Source organism: Cnephaeus nilssonii (assembly GCF_951640355.1).
Source record: "Cnephaeus nilssonii genome assembly, chromosome: 11".
NCBI lineage: Eukaryota > Metazoa > Chordata > Mammalia > Chiroptera > Vespertilionidae > Cnephaeus > Cnephaeus nilssonii.
Window position 1 is genome coordinate 60,437,456 of NC_137082.1, and position 20,356 is coordinate 60,457,811.

Sequence of the window (20,356 nt, forward strand, 5' to 3'; positions counted from 1 at the left end):
ATTCCACAAATGAGTGAAATCAAGTGATATTTATCTTTCTCTGACTGGCTAAAAAGTAACTTATTAGGTAGTCTTTCAAAGACTTTCCATATAAAACAGAGCTACCTATTAGTAGTTCTATCATAGTAGAATGACCCTATTCAAGTCAACAGGCCCTTAGCTTCTCCATAGAAAATAGTAATTGGATATTTGTATGTTAGAGCATTATTATTAATTTTGGAGCATAACACAGACAAATCATATACTATGTTTAATATATTATATTTTCATTTTTAAATTAAAGTTTTTCATTTTTATGGAATGATCTACTTCTTGAAGTGACATGTAATTCTTGGGAATGATACTTAAATGGCAGAAGGAGCTGATATTTATTGTTTGATACTGAGATAAATATTAGTTTTCTCCATCATTTATGACCATAACCTTCTAGTTATCTGGTTCGAATGTATCTTATGAGTTAACAATTGTAAATACGATATGGTTTTAAACTGTGGTGTTTTATCCAAATACCTAAATGATGTTTTCCTGGCTCTGAAGCACATGTATGCATTTAGATTTGCAGTACAATCAACTCTCTCCATTCCCTTCCACAGGCTAGTCAAGCGAGGAAGAGAAGCCAAGGTCACAGGCACTGATTTAACAACGCATTTTTCTACCAACAAACACTTCACCAGATAACTTAACACATGCTCCCACTTGTTCTTCATTCTCCCCTCTGGTTGCTCCACATTAAGAGAACTGCCCACTTTCTGCCCAGGGCTTCCTCCCATTCAGGAGACCTTGATTTACTGGGAAGAGTGGGGGTGAAGGGGGTGGGGCAGTCTTGAGGGCACCCTGCTCCCTGTACTCTGCTGATGCTCTGAATCCCTGAGAAAAGGAAGGTCAAACCTTGTGGACATAAAAACAGTATCTCAGTTGTACTAATCAGCATCAGGTAGTTCTTGCCCTAGAAAGGCTGTAAAGAACTTCCATATTCCCTTACCTTGATGGTATTCTAAGTATGCTTTTTAATTAAAAATAAAAGATAAATTCCTTTGTCAGCATGGCTGTGTAAAAAAAGAACTTTAAATAATTAATTTCAAAAATATATCCTGGTTACCTTTCCCTAAAATTAAATAAATCTTTCTTCTCAGATATACTAGTATTTGAATAAAAACTATTCACTAAAAATTATTCCTTATATATATTACATTTACTCATAGTTATAGAATAATTATTATTCCTGGTTGCATATGACCACATCTACTAGAAGATGAAAGAAAGTTAGAAATATGTACTGGAGAAAACATGTTTTGAAAAGAATTCTTTTCAAAAGTCCCCCAGGTTGCTGAATCATTTCAAAGACAACCGAAATATTTCAATTAAAGGGAAACTATGTGAGCTTCCAGTAGGAGGAAGGATGGGAAATCAAAGGGTGAGAAAGGACACTGGGATCAAGAACCTACCAAGAACAAAAGTTTGATTTTACACATAAAAATCAAAGGCAGGAGGAGGGCTGTCGCAGGACACATGTGACAAGTTTTACCATTACTTAGCTGTCACTTAATAAATTAGACGACACATTTTTGTTGAGAGACATTATTTACTTTAGTTACTAGTAGTATTACTGGAATACTAATTTGCCTTTTGCCCCCCATTCAGGGTACACAATGGAATCATTTTTCTATCCCTGAATTTAACTGGTAGCTAAAGACTTTATAAGGCCAAACTCCATGGAGCATGAAATAAATTCCTTCTCATTCACCAGTAGCTTTTTTTTTAAATCCTTTCTTCATAGCCTGAATACATTTGGTTTTCTTAAATACATTTCAGGAACACATTAATCTGCTGGAAATTCCTTTATTACTGTTAGATGAAAAATTGCCACGAAGCTGACAAAAATGCTACTACACACAATTACCAAAGATTTCAGCTGAGAGACTTTGATAGTTGAATAATTCATTTTTAGAGGTTTCTGGGTTTTTCCCAGTAGAAAATCTTTTCGCCACCTTAAAAGAGAGTATGTACAATGCTGACTAGCCCTGAGGCTCAGAGCACCTTCTTTATCAATGTTTCTGAAATGATTCAGGGCCAATGGCTCAGGGCCTTAACGATGTATTTGTGTGCAAGAGAAGCAAGAGTTTTTTCTAATAAATTTTTTTCTATTTTGGAAAAAAAAACACAAGTTCTACAAAATGTTATTTGCCTAATCCATAATCATTGTGATATTATGGGGTAAAAATGACTTGCAATTCTTAGTTAAAGGATCTGTGGTGATATTTCAGGTCATTTTTTTCTCAGCATGAAATTAAAGATTATGAATATTTTATAAGATTGAATAATAAAAGTGGCTTCTGGTGTCAGGAGTTTTTGTTCTGAAAAACAGTCAAAGCTACTTGTTCAATCCATGAAGAAATTTGAAAAAATAGGAATTTAAAGTTTCTGAATTGAGAAAATAGTGACTTTTAAAAAACATTCAAATCCTCCCCCTCCCCCCATATATACACCTTTCACTTCCCTAATCTCACCCACTTATCGTGTAAATTTCTATAAATTGATTAGGGAAGACTGCTATTACAAATAAACTATCCTGTTTCCAGAACTCTCTTTGAAATATGGTATCACCTTATTGAACTACAAAAGCAGCACCCCAAACAGCTACAAATGACATTAGTTAGTGAGAAATCCTAGAAACATTTAATACTGTTCCAGAATATAACATCAAAGTATTCTAAAAATATAGTTTAGGTATTCTAATGACAATTTTCTAATAGTTAAGGTATTCTAATAATATTTCAGGTATTCTAATGACATAAATTTTTAAAGGATGTATGAATTCACATTTAGTAACATATTCATATGTCATAAAAAGCAGGTAAGAACGTTGTATTAAGTTCAATAAATTTTTTGCCCAGACAATGTGGCTCAGGGGTCGAGTGTTGACCTATGAACCAGGAAGTGAAAGGTGTATATATGGTCTAAAATCCTTATATGGCTCCTCTTTGCTCTTCAAATAGATTTCAGTTTCCTTCCTCTGCACCTTTCACATATCTCTTCATTCCCTACTCATCCTTCAAGCTAAGCCCAGGTCTTCCCTGAACTCCAGGCTAATATAAATGTTCTTCTTTTGTCCCGCCTTACGTCAGCATGCCCTCTCTCTGCACTTACCATTTACACAGAGATCATTAACTTGCTGACCAGTCTCCCCCCAATTCTTCTCCCCTCACTATCCTTCTCCAAAAAATATAAACAACTTTCTATTGGCATGTGATGTTTCATACAACCCTGATCCTAAGCCGAAGGACCCTCAGAGGCTGGCTGTGCTTCCCATCTAAGCTTATGGCAATAGCCCTTTCTGGATTCTTGCTTACTCCTCAGTGATAAAAACAACACAGTTGGCCCCAAATGGAGTTACTCCTATTAAATCCCAGGTCGCCAAACCAAAACTTAATTACAGTTTCTAGCTCTCCCAGAAAGGGAATCTTAAACCGGTCATGCAGGAATTGCCTGATCAGCACTAGTCAGGTAATCTGCGGGTAGACCCTTGCCATCCTCTAAAACAGTGGTTCTCAACCTTTCTAATGCTGCGACTCTTTAATACAGTTCCTCATGTTGTGGTGACCCCCAACCATAAACCCCCAACCAGGCGACCCTGCTAGCGGTTCTCAACCTATGGGTAGTGACCCACAGGTTGAGAATCGCTGCTGTAGAGCCTAAGACCATCAGAAAACACAGATATTTACATTACGATTCATTAACAGTAGCAAAATTACAGTTATGAAGTAGCAACGAAAATAATTTTATGGTTGGGAGTCACCACAACATGAGGAACTATATTAAAGGGTCGTGGCATTAGAAAGATTGAGAACCACTGCCATATACGGACCCAAAATGGCCAAACAGAGCTCTTTGGAGAAGTCTCTACCCTTTTTCCCCCCTCCCCTCAAAAAAGCCTGAATATTACCCGCCCCCCTTGTTGAATGCCCTGTCCTTTGATTAAATGGGCTTCAATAAAAAAATAAATAAATCCCAAGCAAGAGAGGCTGCTCTGTTGGTGCAGTAGCCCAATCTCTGTCTCACTGCTTCACTAATAAACTCCCTTTCATTTTCAGCTCTATGCTGGCTCCTTTTGGAATTCTTTCCTGCAAAAGCCAAGAACCCACAATGTGTCAGTGACCTTCGGGTCCCTGAACCCTGGGAACACCTGCATCACTTTTACTTCTGATTGATCAGCAACTGATAGCAACTCCTTACAACAAGTGGTTCCTTACTCCTCTGCTCCTTTCCCACGAGAAACCTGAGCCAAATACTTTGTCACAAGAGGAGTACAATATTTAAAGAAACTCTATTTCATGTAACATAATAAATTAAAAATCATTTTAATCACTACTAAATGAACTTGTTTTGTATATCAAATACCGGTATCCTCAGTGTTTAAATAATAACACATTAAAGCTAATGTTGAAATACATGGAAGTCTTGCTTGTTTATTATGAAACAAACAGGGCTTTCATTTCCAGTGAGAATTATTCAAATGTTACCACATAGTTATTTTATTTCTCAAATAAAGAAAAATCTAACACTTGGGAGGGTTTTAAGTGAGGGTGGCTTGAGTCTCCTGCAGACATGGAGCTCTTCAGCCCCACAGAAGCACTAACTAGAGAATGTCTGCTCTCATCCCCTCCTTCCCACCCCCCACAAAAGCAAATACTCAGTTTCTGGACTAAACCAACTTAATCATTGATGGCTGTTAGTAAAAGAAAAGCCTTCTAGAGATTCCAAGGCCCTTTCCAGCACAGTGAAAAGGGGATGGGGCGGGGGGGAGGGGAGGGAGACAGAGAAGGAGAGAGAGGGAGAGAAAGAAAGACCCTCACACAAACAGTGAGGAAAAGTCAAATCCAAATTCCTGAGAGTTTGACCTTTAACACAGTTTTTATTTTTCTCACATGGGAAAACGAAGAGAAGATTAATCTCTGAAAAACCAGAGGGGTTGGTGAGTGAAAGACCTTAGCAGGGTTTTGCTAGACTTCCATTTCCATAGCAATGGGCTCAAGGTGTCCTTGACAAAGACAGAGACAGAGTTCTCACTGTAAGATAAAGAAGCCTATGAGCAAGCAAGGCACAAACACTGTCTGTAGAAAACAGGGCCTTATCAGGGTTCACCTACTCCTCCCACAAAGGCTTGTTTAATACTTGTATTCCATGACACTGCAGTTTTTAATTCAGCGTAGAAGTTCTGTTGCAGAGAAAAATATAATTCATTCATCATGCAGTGTTCTCTTTTGTTGCCAAAAAATTTAAATGGTTATTGAAGAGTAATGATTTAAATAATTCTACCTGATCGAAATCATAATTGCACACAGACAAACCACAAAAGCAGCTTAAAGTTCGCATAGATTTTTAAATGTTATAGCCTTTCCATTGCCTGAAAGGCACTGCCCCTCTGCACTCCTCCCAAGTCCCTACAGCAGTGAACTCCTCTTAAAGGAAAGTCCAAAAGCAAGGACCACATTGACATTGAACATCACCAGCCCTGTTGAGTTATGAAGTTTCATGACATTTTATCATTTATAACCTTTGTACTGTTTATATCATATTTGAAATACCTAAAAACATCAATTCAATATGCTCATCAGCCCAAACACTTCCAAAGACCATCAATTTTTCCACAAATCCTTCAAGGTCTCAGTTATTTCTTCACCTTTCCTCTGCCCCTTCTGTGCTCTATTGTATAGATTTTACTTGCTTATGCTTTGAAACATTGACATCCCCATTTAGGAATATGCCCAGGGCTGCTTCATGAGTGTGCGTGACCAGTAGTCGCCCTTGGCTTAATGCTCTGCTGAAACCATCTTGAAATTGTTCATAATTTAAACAAGGGGCCCCACATTTTCATTGTGCACTAGCTCTTCAAATTATGTAGCTGGCCCTGGAAGTGCCTAGTGGTAGCTTCAACTGAGGATAATCCTCACAAGTGTCCGAGAACCTCTGATAAAATCATTTCGCATTCAAGATGGTGTCACTACCTCTACCTGAACTCCAGTACAATGACCCCGATCCACCAACTACAGCTCCTTTTATTCCACTGCATATCTAAAGGGACATTTTATAAACAAATAACTCATTTGAGCTATCTTTCACCTTGCAGACCAACAGTAGACCAATATATTTAAGAACTAAACACTTCCATCAAAAGTACAGGGTTAAATTATCTTGGTATAATTCTCACTGGGATAAATAATACTGTATAAATAATATTCAGTTCTAGTACTCTTGGTGTTTGTTTGTTTTCTGAAATTTGGCTTCCTCTTTATATAGATACATACATTAAATATAATAGTTTTCCTATTGTTTAAAAAAAGCTGTTACTATGTCAAGGACACGTACAAGACTTGTATTCACTGTCTCCAGTTCCTTGCCTCACATTTGCTCTTCACTTGACTTCAGTTGGAATTTTGTTCCTTTAAGTCAATAAATTGCCATTTTCAAGGCCTCCATTAACTTCTATCTTGTCAAACCCAACATCCAGTTTACTTTCAGTTTACTTGATCTCACTGTAGCTTTTGTCAAGAATGACCTTTCTCTCTTTCTTAAACACTGTCTCCTTTTGGCCACCATCACACTATAGACCCCCAGGTTTTCCCTCTGTCACACAACTTGTGAGTCTCTGCTAATTCTGTGATAGGCACTCAGACAGACATAGCAGAGCAGGGATGATGGGCCAGGTACAGAAGGTCACAGGGCAGAAAGCCCTGGATGTCTAGCAAGGGGCAAAACTGAGAAAACAAGGACGTGGCCCCAAGGTAACCTTTCCTTCCCTAACATATCGATGATCATGCAGTTTGGACCCCCTGATCTTCATATCACTGGTCATGCAGTTTAGACCCTGTGACCTTTCTTCCCTAGAGATAACCTAGGCCTCCATTCTAGTTAAGCTTCAGGCCCAGAGAAGCAGCAAACCCAGGTGGGTGATGCCAGGACCAGCTGTAATGACTAATGACCCCTGCCCTGATGCTGACCAATCAGCAGAGACCAGGACCCTGAAAGAGCACATCTGGAAAGCTGATGAATATTCTATTGAAGTCTTTCCCTGGGACCTCCCCTAAGATTCCCACCTGTAAGAGAGAAATAAAAACCCTTTGGATGATGGACCCCGCAGGTGTGCATCTCCTAAATTCTAAGGGTCCCCAGGAGACTTGTAACCAGGGGAGCAATGGGCAGTGGCAGCTCATTCTGGGCTAACCCCCTGAACCTGTCTCCAAGGCCCCTTTTTCTCTGACTTCCCCGTGAGCCAAAGCAGCCCAGCCTAGGGTTTCCTGTTGCTTCTCTATGCTAAACCCTTCCTTGTTTCACTGTCCTGAGGGTGCTTTTGCTACGGCCAATAAAAACTCATACTTGCTTTGCTGCACTTCGTCTCTTGACTGAAATCTTTCCTTCAAGAAGACAAGAACTGAGGTCTCATCGTCTCACCAGTAACAGTTATCCTAGAGGTCTCCACCTGAACTGATTTCCTTGGAAAGGAAATCATTCACCAAACGGGTGCATTCTCATGGGGAAAGTGGAAAGAAGAGTGCTTTCCCAAAAATATACCTCCCCAAACAAGAGAAGCAACATAACATATATTGGGTTGAGGGCAGACACTTGGGTTTCCCACCCCATGTGCCCAACACTTCCTTCTTTAATAATAATATTGTTTAATATTAGTAATCCTACTTTAGGTAATGATATTAAAAAAGACATCATATGTGTGGTTTGTGGAGTTAGTGGAATCACAACAGTGGCCAAAGTAAAACTAGCACAAGTTTAATAAGGATAAATGCAAGACCTTCTACTTTCCCCCCTAAACCCCCCCTGCAAGCACAGCATAGTCTTGGCAAAGGTAGAAAAGAATTACAGCCGAAACCAGTTTGGCTCAGTGGATAGAGCGTCGGCCTGCGGACTGAAAGGTCCCAGGTTCGATTCAGGTCAAGGGCATGTACATTGGTTGCGGGCACATCCCCAGTGGGGGGTGTGCCGGAGGCAGCTGGTCGATGTTTCTCTCTCATTGATGTTTCTAGCTCTCTATCCCTCTCCCTTCCTCTCTGTAAAAAAATCAATAAAATATATTTAAAAAAAGAAAAGAAAAGAATTACAGTTCCTGGTGATAGAGATACACAATATGAGAACAGTGTTATGAAAAATATCAACATGATCTAAGGTTGAATTAATAATTCCGTACTATTAAAGACAGAGGAAGATGACCCTTAGCAGTCACAAATGTAATGACTATGACTTCACTATGCACATATATTAGAATGTCATTCTATACACAAGCTTGCAAAGAGGAAGTACTTCTCAAACTTTATACACACAAGTCACCTGGAGATCTCATTAAAATGCAGATTCTGATTCTGTGGGTCTGGGGGAGTGGGGCTGAGATGCTTCATGGCTGAGCATCTTCCAGGGTGGCTGCTTGAAGTCCAAGAGATTAAATGATCTCTTGGCTTTTTTCCAGTTCTAGCACTCTAGAGTTGGCCAATTCAGCCAAACCTTGGCACAAAGATCATCAGACTGATTAGTGAGGTCATGCTTCCTCCAGCAACTTTCTGTCACTATTTAACCAAAACTCCAGACTTCCATCCTGCACTCAATTCTTGGAGACCTTTGACAACTATTTTTTAGAGGGAATGAGGTGCTTCAGTTAAGACAAAGGTTTTTGGCTTACTGTAAAGAGGAAAGAACCTTCAATGGCTTCAACATTAAAGACCCAACATACAAACAAGGTCAACTGAGCATCCAATAGGGAAATCTATTAAAGCCAACCAGTGGATTGATTTTTCAGCCCTGTTCCCCTTGAATGATGCTGCCACTGGCCTGGTTCATTCATATTGAAAACAATGCTTTTGAAGACTTGGTGAAATGGTTATAACATAATGTTAAAATTTAAACGGAGGGCATTTACATAGCACTAGCTAATTTCTGACAGAGGGCCACCCATTTAAGCCCCAGTCCTGCTGGTTACTGGAATTCTGACCAGTCTGATGTGGCAGAAGATGAGGTTCCCCCAGGTGTCTATTCACAGAGGGCCTGCAGGGATGGCTTTGCACAAGGTGGGGAGAGGTGGGTCTGAGAGGACAGCAGGACATCTATTCCCTGGATGCCTCCGGACCTTGCATTTGAGCTTCCAGGTTCTAGGTCTAGGTGACAGATGGAGAGGGACGAGTTTTCAAGAGAGCTTCTGAGAGCAAAAGCAGGGCCATTCATAGAAGGTGGGGCTATCTCCCCATTCTGATGAAGAAAACAGCTTGATAGAGATGAGGAGGGTCAAGGACATACCACTCATCACCACAGCAGTACCCTTCAGACTCTCTCTCTCTTCTTCCCTTCCCTTCCCTTCCCTTCCCTTCCCTTCCCTTCCCTTCCCTTCCCTTCCCTTCCCTTCCCTTCCCTTCCCTTTTCTTCCCTTCCCTTTCCTTCCCTTCCCTTCTCTTCTCTTCTCTTCTCTTTCTCTTTCTCATTAAAATAAGAGTTTTAATATCACTTCCCTTTTTTATTTTCTAAGTTCTTCCCTATAATATATTTTTATTATGATATATAGGCAGATAACATGTACTTTATTTCTACATGTTAGTAATAAAGAAATCAGAACCCAGGCCAGAGCACAATAGATTACTCTCAAATAAACCACATTTACATACATCTTCTGTAACATATTTTCTTTGAGAAAAAGACACTAAAAAAAACAAATGTCCTTCCTTTACTACACACTCCACTGGGGTTCACATACAGGTTTCCCATTTTGAGCAAACTGCAAATCTCTAACTGATATGTTGTCGAACAGTGAGGTCTTGTAGTTTAAGTTCTAAGTTGCACCTTCCACACTTACTGTGTTTCTTCCTTCCCAGTTAGCGCCTCAGCACAGACCCCTACCTGCTGTTTTCTCCAGACACATGGCTTTCACCCTGAAGAAGCTGGCAAGTTTAGGGGCCTAATTTGTGTATAGCAGAATGTCAGCCCTTCTTGCAACATCTGGGACTACACTCCCTATACTCCCGAGCTTCCAATACAGCACTTGTTTGAATGCAGGGACTGCAGATCCCACAGAGTTCTTCACTACAGTGTGATGACGATTACTCACTGAGGACACAAGCAGCTTTGACTCAAGATGAACATCCATTTACAAATAAACAGTAACTAGTATCTGAAATTAAAAGACTTCAGTGTAAAGACCGATATCACCCCCGTGTGTGTGTGTGTGTGTGTGTGTGTGTGTGTGTGTGTTACTCATGTTAAACTACCCATAAGCAACTAGCATTAAAATAGGTGATGCATCTTCCAAAGGTAGTCGGCTGTATTCCGGCTGTAGTCCAGAGGCACCCACAACTTTGTTGTTATTTGTCTCCATAAACATTAGCACTTTACTAATTTATGGCCAACTGATGTTTACAAAATGCCTAGGCAATTTTGTCTAGTTTGATTACCTGGATTCTTCCTTGTTCTCCATCCTCAATTACTATCTGGGTGTCCCACTAAGGTCCCTCATGCCTCTGGAGCTGGAACCCTGTCCTTTCCCTGCCCACACTCCCCAGATTATACCTCTGCTTAGTGACTTCCCTAATCCCAACTTCCTCTTCCTCTGGATCTCAAAATAATGACCACTGGATTCACCTGGGCATTGATGTTATTAAAATCCAATGCGCAGCCCAGAGAGCGACCTTCCTATTAACTGTGCTTGCTCTCCTAGAGCACACGGAAGAGCTAGTTACGTAGGTGAGCTCTGAGTTCATGATAGAAAGGGAGCAAACAAAATATAGATGGCAACTTCCACCATTGTGACTTTAATCCAACCACTCCTTCTTTGACTATTTCTCATGGAGAACATTTTTTCAATATATGCACTTTTGGGCCCTGGCTGGTTTGGCTCAGTGGATAGAGCATCCACCCAAGACAGGGGGTAGCCGATCAATAATTCTCTCTCATCATTGATGTTTCTATCTCTCTCCCTCTTCCTTCCTCTCTGAAATCAATAAAAATATATTTTTAAAAAATATATATGCACTTTTGGTTCTGTGAACTTCAAAAGCAAGTCCACCAAGGATGTCAACAGCTGCCCCAGAATCATAGTGAGGATGGCAGCTGAATGGGGTCCTCAGACGTTGTACATCCCTGACTCGATGTCCCAATATTTGTTCAGTGCATGAAGGAATGAGTGAATAAAGGAATGAGCAAACACAGGGAAAAAATTAGAAAAATTGAATAGAAATGACAATCGCACAAGAAAATATTTCCTACCCCAAGAAGGTATGAAATATTTAAAATGCCAACTCCCTTAAAGGAAAGCAATGAGAGCTTCCACAGGCATTTCACATGTTAGTGAGTATCTCAAACTCTCCCCACCCTGAACTTCTAGCCTGACCAGAAGTATGCTGACAAAGCCAGAGGGATGTTTAGATTTTTACAAAGGTTGTGTTTGGGTGAAGGGGTCAGAGGTACAAACTTCCAGTTATAAAATAAACTAGAGGCCCAGCGCATGAAAATTCGTGCAGGCATAGGCCTTCCTTCCCCCGGCTGCCCACACCGGCTTCCCTCCGGCACCCCGGCTTGGTCAGGAAGGACGTCCGGAATGACGTCCGGTCTAATTAGCATATTCCCCTTTTATTAGTATAGGTAAGTCTGGGAGATGCACTGTACAGTGGTGACTATAGTTAATAATACTGTATTGCATATGTGAAAGTTGCTAAGACAGATAATAAAAGTCTTCATCGCAAGGAAAAAGGTTTGCAACTGTATGTTGATGAATATTAACTAGACTTATTGTGTGATCATTTCCCAATATATACATATATCTAATCATTATGTTGTCTACCTGAAACTAATATAATGTTATATGTCAATATACCTCAATTAAAAAAAAAAAGGAAGAAATGCCAGAATTAGAGAGTCAGAATAAAGGGATTGAAAGTGGGATTTTTGCTGGGTGGGGAAAGAGTACTAGCCCACCGCAGGGTCCAGCTACAGGGATAGAAAGTAAGCCAAGTGGCAAAGACAGTTCTGGAAACAACTATGTAAACTAGAAACACAAAGGGTCTACTTGAAATTACAAAGGTCTTTGTGCCTCTGGATACCAAAATTTGATTATGGCTTTTTGAAATAGATTCCAGATCCCTCCTAGACCTACCGAATGGTTATCTCTTGGGTGGTATGAAACCTAGGAGGCTAGAGGACCTCATGGCCAGAAGGGGCCAGGACTTAGAGCTGGGAGTGCAACCCAGGGTCTATCAGTGGTTCTCAACCTTTCTAATGCCGTGACCCTTTAATATAGTTCCTCATGTTGTGGTGACCTCCAACCATAAAATTATTTTCGTTGCTACTTCATAACTGTAATTTTGCTACTGTTAATGAATCATAATGTAAATATCTGTGTTTTCCAATGGTCTTTGGCTCTACAGCAGAAGTTCTCAACCTGTGGGTCGCGACCCACAGGTTGAGAACCGCTAGCAGGGTCACCTAAGACCATCGGAAAACACAGATATTTACATTATGATTCATAACAGTAGCAAAATTACAGTATTAAAGGCTCGCGGCATTAGAAAGGTTGAGAACCACTGGCTAGATAAAGGTTGTATGGCTGTTAAAGCAGCCTGGCCACTTCTGCAGCATCAGAGGGTGTTACTGCCCTCCCCCTGCCGATGGGTTAGGCCTTAGTTTTAGAACCCTGTGCCCTCAAGTTATTTGTGTATTGAAAGAAATGTGCTGAGAACTAAGGTTTTGATCTTTGAAGGAAAAGTGCCCCTTCTTTTTGGCTTTGATTGATGGCATTCAGGGCAAGCCATCTAAAGGAGGACCTGATGGCAACTCTGGTTGGGTGGGAAGTCTGACTTACAAAGTACAGTGCAAATTCAGAAACAGGGCAGTCGATAAAGGTCATAACACCAAGGCTGTCCTAGGGCCTAAGTTGCAGGCTGTGTATGGGTGGTCCCGCTAGGTGTTAGGTAAGGAATGAGGGTGCGATTCAAGAGGGGGGATAATGGAAGCACAGCGTGCAGCTGAAACTCAATACACACTTGCAGTTAGAGAGGAAGGAGATGTTCAGGATAGAAAGGGAGGATAAGGGCTAGTTGCCTGTGGATGAATTTGGAGGGATAACAGAGGGCGGTGGCCTGTGGGCAGGAGCAGGAATGGATGAAGCAGAGGGGTGCATGATGAAGGCAGTGCTGTAGCAACAAGCATGTGAGACCAGATCAAGGGAAAGAATGTCAGCATTATTCAAAGTGGCTCGTGGTAGTAAGTTAGACAGCTGGTGATCATTTGCAGTGGTAACAGCGAAAGACAAAAATAAATCAGGGAGTTCTTTAAAGGAAGAACTAAAATTCAGAGAGACAATGTGGATAAGGAGATTTAAAAAGAAGAATAAAAGTAAGATGAAGCCACGGTAACCGAAAGAATGTCACGAACTGGGAGAAGCAGAGAGGGAGTCTTTGAGGCAGGAAAGAATTCCTGTGCTGGGACGGTGACAAGAAACAACCACTTTTTGAAAGTAAAATTCTGTCATTACAAAAATGTTGGAAGGCATGTAAATGTGTTTCAGTGTGAGGTATGTTTTTTCAAATCTAAATATTCTTTTAACTAAAAATGATCTACTAAACTTAAGCATCTTCTTTATTGTTGTAGAGAATGTCCTGGGATTCTGGCAGGAAATTGTGGAGCAATGGAACAAAATGCAAGAAATTCTTTAGGGAATGGGAGAAGATGGCACTTTCCATAAATACTGAGTTTTCTAAATTTGACATTCCCACCAGCAATACAGGAGGTTGTCTGGCACAAGAATTTGAGTCATACTGCCTGCTAGGCCAACAGATCAAACTTCAAGATAACTTCAGGAATGAAAAGATCCAAACTTCAAATGGTGGATTCAGAAAAGAAAAAATAATGTGCACCACGCTGAAATCAGAACCTTATGTATGTTTACGCTGTGGTTTCTGGATTAACAGTCTGAGATAAATGCTTACCTAGGCAAGAATGTTATCCACCAAGCTGATGTGGAATCTCACTGTCTCCATTGTCTGTCTCCTGCCCCCAAGCAAGACACAAAATCACTGGGAACAAGTTAACCCAAAGAAAGCTCCCCTGATCCAGACTTGAGAAAACAAAGACCCAAATAGAAGGGCTCTGTGCTATTAAGTGGTTACTCTGGGCATGGACTGTCACCCTCCACATAAAGGACATGGAAATGCATCGAACCCAGCTACAGTGTGGTGCTGCATGCTGAAATAGCTCCCTGACAGGCATGTTCCAAGTTCATGACCTTAAGTAAATTACTTCTATAAAAGATTTTCTCCTCATTAATTTTGAAATGCATTTATTTAATCGATTGTCCATAGATACATATTAGTATTTTAGAAATAAAACAAATAAAAGAAGTATTTGCAACATAAAAAGCTACATATATCTTTCATAGGAGACCATAGTTCTCTTGTTCATCCAAACATTTCTGAGGAATGTAACTAAAAATTTGACCTAAGATCTACCATCAAGAGTTCTCTCTGGTTGTCTTCAGCTAATTTTTGTATTCAAAGTACAGGCTTAACTTTATTCACTGGGAATCACTTTTAAAAATTAAGTTTCTCACCAGGCTGGTGTGGCTTCATGGTTGAGGGTCAACCTATGAACCAAGAGGTCACAGTTTGATTCCTGGTAGGTACATGATCAAGTTGCAAGCTCGATCCCTGGTAGGGGGCATGCAGGAGGCAGCTGATCAATGATGCATTCTCTCTCATCATTGATGTTTCTATCTCTCTCCCTCTCCCTTCCTCTCTGAAATCAATTAAAAAAATTTTTAATTAAGTTTCTCTGTGTCTGCCATAGGTGTTCCAATCATGAGTCATATTTATTGATAAAGTGAATAACACATTATGCTAAGCTTCTAATAGAATTATTCTCAAATTTGACTTCTCTATACCATAAATCTTCTAATTATAGTTTTAAAAATTATTTACTGTTTAAGGAATAGCTTATTACTACTATTGTAAACAATACTTTTAGAAGCAGCACAATGTTGTCAAACAATTGATGATCTAGTTTTTAAATTCCAAAAGATCTAGGCAACATGGGTCTAATGCCTTTCTGTGAAAGACCGTCTTGGAAGGAACAAGTTGGAAGGTGGAAGTTTTACAAGTATGTACATTCATTAAGTGATATATTACTATCCTGCAATAGGTACATTGAAGGAGTAGAATGGCGGAGGGTAGTGGAGAGAGGAATATCGTTCCATATTTTGTCAGGAAATAACTGGTACCTCCCTTATACTATTAAGGAAGAAGTAGGTTTCATAAGTAGCTTGCTTTTGAGTTACATGAAGAAATGTCTATGGAAAGATACTCAAGAAAACGATAACGTCAAGACTTAACTTTTTTCTCTACAGCCTTTAGTACCTTTTGAGTTTTCTACCATGGGCATGGATTACCTATTCAAGAATATCTTTTAAGTTACTTGATTCATAAATACAGATCTTAATTTCAATTTGACTCAGTAAAGGTAGGTGGCTGTTAATGTTCAGGAACATTGCAAAGCAATGAATACACAGATGTAACTAAAACAATCCCTTCCCTCAAGAAGCCCAAGCCCGAGTGAGGCAGAGTAGCCAGCTGATTGTTGACACCACCATGGAAACAGCAAGTACGACAGCAGCACTAGGAGGAGAGCAGTGGTAGAGCATCCAGGGACTGGAAACGTTTTCCAGGGGGTTCGGACCCACACCGGGGACTTGTCCTGCACTTAACAGCCCATGTGCCGGCAAACACTGGTGAGTTATGAACAGGTGCAGGTGTGCCCAAGATCATACCTATTAGCTCTCAGACTCCTCGGTTTATCCCCAATGTGACCTGCCCCAGTGTCATTTTGTGTGTGCATGACATGAAGTGAAGGGTTTAGAAGGTGTTGGTCCAACAAAGGGTGGGGATGTTCCTAGAAAAATCATTGGTGGCAGTACTGACAAAGAAGGGAGGCCTGGTGGGAGAATCATCACAATATTTCCTGGGAAAAACAAACAACTGCCAAGTCTAATCAGCAGTGGGGGCAGAAAATGAGAGACAGATTGCAGATTTTCATTTGGTTAAATCAACAAATCTTAATGTGGGCAATGAAAGAGGGAGGGAAGCCAGGATGGTGAGCATGCAGGGCAGGCAGACAGTAAGAGCCACCATCATGGATTGCATGCCTGTGACACTAGGACATGCTTAACCCTGTAACTGTTTTCATGTGATATTTAATCACATTAATCCCATCCTTTATAAACAGGAAGACAGATGTTAAGAATGCAGATATGGCCCAGATGTGGCTTAGTGGTTGAGCATAGACCTATGAACCAGGAGGTCATGGTTTGATTCCCGGTCAGGGCATTGCCTGGGTTGTGGGCTCAATTCCCAGTGTGGGGTATACAGGAGGCAACCAATCAATGTTTCTCTCTCATCATTGATGTTTCTATCTCTTTCCCTCTCCCTTCCTCTCTGAACTCAATAAAAATATATTTTTTTAAAAAGAATTCAGATATGTAAAGAAACTTAACCAATGTCATGGCACAACAAAGTGACAATTCTGGTATTTGAGCCCAAGACTATCTGATTCCTAATCCAGACTCCATGTTTCTAAACAATTATATACACTGAGTGGTCAGATTATTATGATCTCTGAACGCATAATAATCTGGCCACTCAGTGTATATCCTATATAATAAAAGGCTAATATGCAAATTGTCCCCTCAACCAGAAGTTTGACCAGCAGGCAGGCCGGCCAACGGCCCATGTCCCCTCCCCCTGGACTTGTTATGCGTTTAGAGATCATAATAATCTGGCCACTCAGTGTATACCAGAGAATATAGCTTGGAAGAAGGCCTCCCCAATAGTTCTGTGCAAAATAGTAATACTGTAATGATGCTTGCAGCTAATAATTATTGAGGGCTAACCCTGTACTAAGCCCTGTTCTATGCACTTTATTGCATTGTTTCAGTTCATCATTAACAGTGTCTTCCAGGGAGACACCATTTTATTCCCATTTTACAGATGACGAAAACTAAAGCACAAAGAAGTTAAGTAACTTGCCCAATTTCCCACTAGTAAGGCTAGAGAATACAACACATAAAGATTTATCTTGCCCTAACCAGTTTGGCTCAGTGGGTAGAGCGTCGGCCTGTGGACTGAAGGGTCCCAGGTTTGAGTCTGGTCAAGGACATGCACCTTGGTTGTGGGCACATCCCCAGTAGGGGGTGTGGGGGAGGCAGCTGATAGATGTTTCTCTCTCATCGATGTTTCTAACTCTCTAGCCCTCTCCCTTCCTCTCTGTAAAAGAAATTAATAAAATATATTTTTAAAAAAGGATTTATCTTGTCATTTTCCTATAGAAACTTCCTGTAGATAATAATGAATATCCATAGGACTTTATGAATAAACTATTATAAAATGGTAGCGTGTTTCAAGGCTGATTCCCTTGAAATAAGTGGCCTTATAAACATTTTATGATAGTGGCTTTTAAAGCAGTACAATTCTAAGAGGGACAGAACAAGACAGAACAGTGTATATGTTTATTCCATACCCTTGTCACATGTGAATTCTCCATCATGCTAGATTAACTACAGATGTAGGCTTTATATTTAACGTCTGAAAAAGAGAGAGGAAAAATGGAGTGGGCCAAAGTCCAGGAGATGTAGGAGTTGGGCAGTAATGTTTTTACTACACATATCGGTTTCCAACTGCTAAAATCAATATTTTTTGTTGGCCCTTATTTGGGGAATACAGCTACAGAAAAGAAAAATGCACCTTTGAAATCCATTCAGGCACACACATTTTACTACTGAATACACACATGCTAAATATGAATACCATGTCACTTATGAGAATGAAATAAATTTTCTTTCATTCATAGAATAGACATGTTTTTCTGTATACTTGGAATTATCTATTTGTTACTTAGAGGGGGAAAGGGCAGTTTAAAACAGAAGAATTGATGAGCCAACCTGTGAAGCAACTATAATTCTATGAAATTGTGAGCTGTGGATTTAGCATAACATTATTTGTAAAAACACACCACCTCTTATACTTATATAGAGCTTACTTTAAGCTGGTTACATTTTAAAAGAAATTAAGCCATTGTGTCACATACTATGAAACAAAGTAATCTGGAAAAACTGCAGAAAGGATAGAGGGTTACTGATCATGTAAATGCTATTAGATAATCATTGCTTTCAAAAACATACAGGTCAGTATTATTTTATTATGACCATGTTATATAATTTCACTAATTCATGCTATCTATATGGGACACAGATTTTTATTTATTTTTTAATCAAAACTCTCTCAGAGATGCCTGTTAGGCAGGGTGATGGTTGGTGGGGTGGGGACTGAAGGCTGTGTGCCAGATCCCTAGGCTCCAGCTGTGGGCGGGTTTCCACAGCATCTTAAAGCAGGAAGCCCCAGGTGGTCCACTTTCTCCAAACACCATTCATAATCGCCCAGGCTGAGCGCTGAGCCCCTGGAGGGGGCACGGGAAAACATGCAGGGCATCTCCTCCTCCGTCTAGGACTTTCAATTTCTTCTAACAATAAAGCTGAGTCAAGCTGCTCGCTCTCCATCCTGTGGGAAACCCGCAGCGCGTACACTTTGTGCAACCTGAGGGAAAAGAGTTCAGCCCCAGGCTCCAAGCCCTCTCTCCCCTAGGCCAGCTCTTTTCTTTCAAGGATAACTATGCAAACTCCCCTCTCTCCCGGCCCTAGCTGGGCGCAGAGCTGAGCTATTCAGAGCTGTGTTCCCAGCTCCGGTCCAATGCTCTCATCATGAATGCTTGAATGAATGAGATGGTCTTGTTTCTGCAGACTGACTAACTCAGCACAATGCCCAAACACATTTTTCCCACAACGGTATTTCTCATTCCGCCTACCTATTTTTGACACGTGCTTTTTTTCTTAAAATGCATTTAATTAAAAGATGTATTTGTACGCATATGCCCATGGCCATGTGTTGCATCCATTAAGATGTTTTCAACATCTTGTGATGTGACCGCTTAGCCAGCAAGCGCGCAACGCTGGGAAGACTTAACCCTATGGGCAGAGTGAGCAATGGGGTTGGGTACACAGAAAGGAGGGTTTCTCTTTCTCTCCTGGCATTGACAGAAACTATGAATATTCGCTTCGGGTTTCTGTTCTTCCCAAACCTTGCCACCAGAGCCACTGTACCCGTGCCGCGGCCAGCAGGCAGAGTCCTCCCTTCGCCAATGGCTCTCTCACTCCAGAGTGACGAAGGTCTGAACCGGAGACCCCAGGCACAAAGAGCGTGGTTTGGGAGAGCGCATCTGTGCCCCAGACGCCGTCTGCGGTGCGGACCGGCCCCCCTGCACGGGACAGCTGGCTGGGGGCGCGCTTCTCCCCGCGTCTCTCTCCACCTGGGCCGCGAGTGGCCCGGAGGAGCCTGCCCTTCCCGGCGCGCAGGATTGGGCTTTCCAACGCCGGACAATGGGCGAGACCCGGGAGAACGCCTTTCCCATTCAATCCCCGCGCCCCGCACTCCGCCGGCCGCCCGCCCCGCGCGCGGGAGCGCCAGAGCCCGAGACCCGCGCAGGGTCAGCGCGCCCCCCGCCCCCAGACGCCCACTGCTGCCACCCCCGCGTGGCGCTTCTCACAGCCGTCTGGGATCGCAGAAGTCTGCGAGGGGCCCCCAGAGCCCCACGAGTTTCCAGCCGAAGGCTCGGAGGAGGGGGCTGCTACCGTCAGGGGTGGCGCCCCCAGTCCTCTTGTCCCCCCGCCTCGGAGACGCTCGCGGGGAAACCCACGTGTCCGGTCCTCCAGTCGGAGGGGAGCGAGGATGCGTGCAGAGACCTTAGAAGAGACAAAGCGCGCGGCTTTGTCCCGCAACCACCCCCTCGCTGGGGGACGGGCCCGGCTCACCTCTCTGCTGGCACCGCGCCGCGACCCAGAGCGCCGAGGCCAGGAGCGCGACCCCCGCGCCGCCCCCGCGCATCTCGCCGCTGCCGCTCGGGGCCTGGGACCGAAGCCGGGACCAGCGCGCGACTCAGTGCGGAGCGCGAGGCTGCCGCTTCCCCGGGGGCACCCTCCGCCGCCCGCCCGCCCCTGCGACACACCCCCGACCTCCGCCACGCCCGGCCCCTCCCGCCCGGCCCGGCTGCGAAGACCCCTCCCCCAGGGAGGCCGGTGCTCAGCCCGGGACCCGCCGGGACCGCTGCTCCCAGGCCACGCTGGAGCTGCGGTGTGCACAATCCCCCAACTCCGGATGGATGGGGGGCTGATCCGCGGCCGCGGCCGGGTCAGAGTTGGGAGGGTGTGCGGAGAAAGTGACTAGGAAGGGGGAGAAACTGCTGGAGTTGGCCCGGAGGGGTGCTTTCCGAGAAAGTATTT

At 42.4% G+C, this 20,356-nt stretch overlaps 1 protein-coding gene across 1 annotated transcript in view; it reads right to left on the bottom strand.

The window, feature by feature from the left end:
* The window catches only part of LAMA1 (laminin subunit alpha 1), a 144,407-nt gene extending 124,375 nt beyond the window's left edge, over nucleotides 1-20,032 (bottom strand). Inside the window, exon 1 of the mRNA XM_079783773.1 lies at nucleotides 19,889-20,032. Within this exon, the coding sequence (XP_079639899.1) occupies nucleotides 19,889-19,961 (73 nt within the window). The 5' untranslated portion in view covers nucleotides 19,962-20,032. The remainder of the gene's footprint in view (nucleotides 1-19,888) is intronic.
* Nucleotides 20,033-20,356: the final 324 nt, after the last annotated feature.